Source organism: Genypterus blacodes, unplaced genomic scaffold (genome assembly GCF_046128005.1).
Source record: "Genypterus blacodes isolate CSIRO-AG114 ecotype Tasmania unplaced genomic scaffold, CSIRO-AGI_Gbla_v1 ptg000044l_1, whole genome shotgun sequence".
Lineage (NCBI taxonomy): Eukaryota > Metazoa > Chordata > Actinopteri > Ophidiiformes > Ophidiidae > Genypterus > Genypterus blacodes.
Window position 1 is genome coordinate 5,779,346 of NW_027466857.1, and position 3,444 is coordinate 5,782,789.

General features: G+C 43.4%; 1 protein-coding gene across 1 annotated transcript; it reads left to right on the forward strand.

The window, feature by feature from the left end:
- Positions 1-357: 357 nt before the first annotated feature.
- Positions 358-1,575, forward strand: LOC142999382 (uncharacterized). Its single transcript, XM_076148890.1, has 3 exons — positions 358-460; positions 638-967; positions 1,155-1,575. Exons 1-3 carry the CDS (start codon positions 418-420, stop codon positions 1,544-1,546), a joined length of 765 nt encoding a protein of 254 aa, XP_076005005.1. The 5' UTR covers positions 358-417; the 3' UTR covers positions 1,547-1,575.
- Positions 1,576-3,444: the final 1,869 nt, after the last annotated feature.

The window sequence follows — 3,444 nt, forward strand, 5'->3', positions numbered from 1 at the left end:
GGAAATCATTTTGATTCTACAAGTCACATTAGACCTAATGAGACAAATCGTCCTGTTGTCATAAGAAGGCAACTGTTGCCTAAGATTTACTTTTCCTTGGATCGCTCATGTGTGATTTCCTTCCTTGTCCAAACTATAAGCATTGGACCAACAGGTTTGCAAAAGTTTCCCCAGTTTCTATCTATGAACCCAAGATATCAGGCAGGAACAAGTAACTGCTTCACCATTAACTTGGCAAACCTCTGTTCAGCTGACTGCAAAACCTTAGTACTGGTGAAGCTGCATGTGACAGGAAGTGTGCAACTGAAACCTATTTTCCGTGAAAACCATTCAGTTGTGCTTCCTGTCTCGGCCATCTCATACCGTCTTTCTCTTGCTGCAATAAACAAAAGCTTTCTAACAGGAGAACATTGCAAGATGATCCTGATATGGCTTCTACTGCTTCTTATCCATGAGGGATGTAAGTATATGCTTTCATTTTGAAAATGTGCTATCAATTATTGCTTTTTTCAACAGTGTAGTAAAGGAATTATGACCAATTACAGCATTGGCCTAATTCCAAAAAAGCTTTACATTTGTCGCTGTTGTGATTGTAACAGTAATGTGTATTTGTGTGTTCTGCTCCCCCTGAACCCAGACACGCTGATGCCAGTGACCACAGTTCAGCTTGGTGAACCTGCAACCTTTACGTGTGTTGTCACCGATGAGGAATACAGCAATACTCGCATCAAGTGGTACAAACAGAGTACTGGTGGTAATCTGATACTGATTTCTACACTTATGAAATCTGTTTCAGAACCAATACTTGATCAAATGTTTGAGCCGTCAAGATTTAAAGCAATCTATGTCGAAGATATCAGCAATCTGACTATTTTGAGGACAACCCGAGAGGACGAAGCCATTTATCACTGTGCGATCTCTAGTTGGAGGCAGGCCGTGTGGAGTGGGACCTATTTGTCTGTAAAAGGTAACACATGTAGCTTTAATTAGAGCCTCAGATGTCTGATTTTACTGAGGTTCTCAATTTTCCCTCTCATACACATATTGGAGAAAATTATGTTTCTGTTAAATTCAAATGTAAGGAAATCCTTCTAAAAATCTGAAGACATCCTTGGTATTCCTACATTTCTTTCCATTTCATTTACAAACTGCAGGAAATTCTCTGAGGACATCCGACCTGATTATTGTGCAAGAGCCCACAGTGTCTGATCCAGTCCATCCAGGAGACTCAGTATCTCTCCAGTGTTCGGTCCTCTCTGGATCTAAAGACGAAATGTGTCCCGATCGCAGTGTGTTCTGGTTCAAAGCTGGTTCTGATAAATCCCATCCAGACATCATCTACACAAACATAAATCCCCCTGACGGATGTGAAAGCAGTCCTGGCGCTCATTCTTCTCTAAAGAGCTGCGTCTACAGCTTCTCTAAGAACGTCAGCTCCTCTGATGCTGGGACTTATTACTGTGCTGTGGCCACATGTGGGGAGATTTGGTTTGGAAATGGAACAAAACTGGACATTGAAGGTGACTGCAGTTTTTGGTTCAACTAAACTTACGATTTCTTGTGACCTGAAGTTCTTTTGCCTACCTATGTTGAACGCACTTATTGGAAGTCCCTTTGGATAAAAGCGTCTGCTAAATGACTGTAATGTAATGTAACTCTGCACAAAGTCAAAATGTTATATTTATTTCCTCTGTTCCTCTTGTTTCAGCAAACAGCTTATGGTCAGTTGGAGATTTATGGAAGTTTGTTTTCTCTGCTTATTCCGCCATAAGTGTGATTGTCATAGCTGCCCTCATTCAAGCCATCAAGACAAAAGCATGCTGCAAAGGTATTTCTCTACTCACTGTTGCCTTTTTGCCAGTTTAAACACTGGATTCTCGGTCAACATAACTATTAAATGAATCTTTATTCACTGCTGTTAACATGTTTTCATTCTTATTTCATAATCCAGAGCTGCAAACAAATACTGCAGCAGCCAGAGGTGATCAATGGAGTCAGCAGGTAGGGAAAGTTATAATGGATCGATACAAATTGTAGCAATGACTTCTAGTACTACTACTGCTACTGCATGACATGTATGTGCTGTATTTCCATAGAGAGACATGAGGGATTATTCTGCAGTCGTCTTTGCCGTGAAGAAAACTGCAAGCAGAGATGTAAAAGCAGCAGAGCGAGATCAGATCTACGCTGCAGTCAGAGCTTTTGGACTGGATTAGCAGGTCAAACAGTGGATTACTCAGCAGCAAATACTGCACTATGTAAATGTTTTGTTTTTAAATGCTTGTGTACTACAATCTGTTTGTTCTATGTGGCTATCAGTTATGATATGTGCAACATATTGGGATACCATAACCATAGAAATAAGGGATTGCAGGTCAGATTATTGAGCCACATGTAGATACTGTGAAACAGACATAGAGTGTGACAGTGCCATCGTAACAGAGGTATGCTCTGGGCACATATCTTGTTTGACCTCAATGAAAGCTCTGAGGCCAGGGGATTAACAGGCTCTGTGTGTTGAGGCTGTCAACAGATGTCTTCTCACTGATTAGAAACGTCTTGATGCTAAATTCATTCAGTCGCTTATGACTGAAGCATTTGGCCAGGAGAAGATGTTATCAGGTGGCACCCAAATTAATTAACCAGTCCCTGAACCTCTTTGTCCTCCAGTTGGTTGGTCAGCAGCGATGGACAGTCGCTGTCCATCTTCTAATGGCTTCCAGCTCAACTCCTCCCTGTGTTCCAAAGCCAACAAGATGCCCCTCTGCCTCCCCCAACCTACGAGCAGCTTCCTGACCCTTCCTGCTATTTCCAGGAGACCATCAGTTCAATCAGGATGATCCTCTTCACATGCTTAGACCGAATGATGACTTATGGCCTAAGGGTGGTTTAGAGGACCTGGGTAAAATGTAGTATCCTACCCAGGATGTGCCATGATGGTGCCATGATGGTGCCAGTTGCAGGAGGCCTTTCTTGGTCTTGTTAGCGGAGGATGGTGACTTCTCCCCTTACTTGATTAACTGTATGGATGGAGCAGGTCAGTCTGTCTTCTGTCTCACCTTCCCCAAGATGTCAGCCAGTGCTCCGAGGAACATGTCTTGGTATATCCAGCCCTGGCTAAGTGCATAACTTGCACAGTGGGTCCTCCCTCTTTCCCCACGTGTGTAGGTTCATTGGTGTTTGGTCAGTGCCGTACACTGACCAGAGAAGGAAAGAGATGTGGAAGGGCTCCAGCCTCTAAAGCATGGGCCATGTGATCTTCCACATTGGCAACTCCCACTGAGTCCAGGCTCCTTGTGTTTCGGGTTCCTAGGCCTTTGACCTCCGTCCTACCTCCTCCAGGTATCAGACCTCGGCTTTGATCATAGCTCTCCTTTGCCTTCAGTCTGCTTTCCTTCCTTTTTTGGGTTTTTTTGAAGTCTCCCCGTGCACAGATTCCCTATG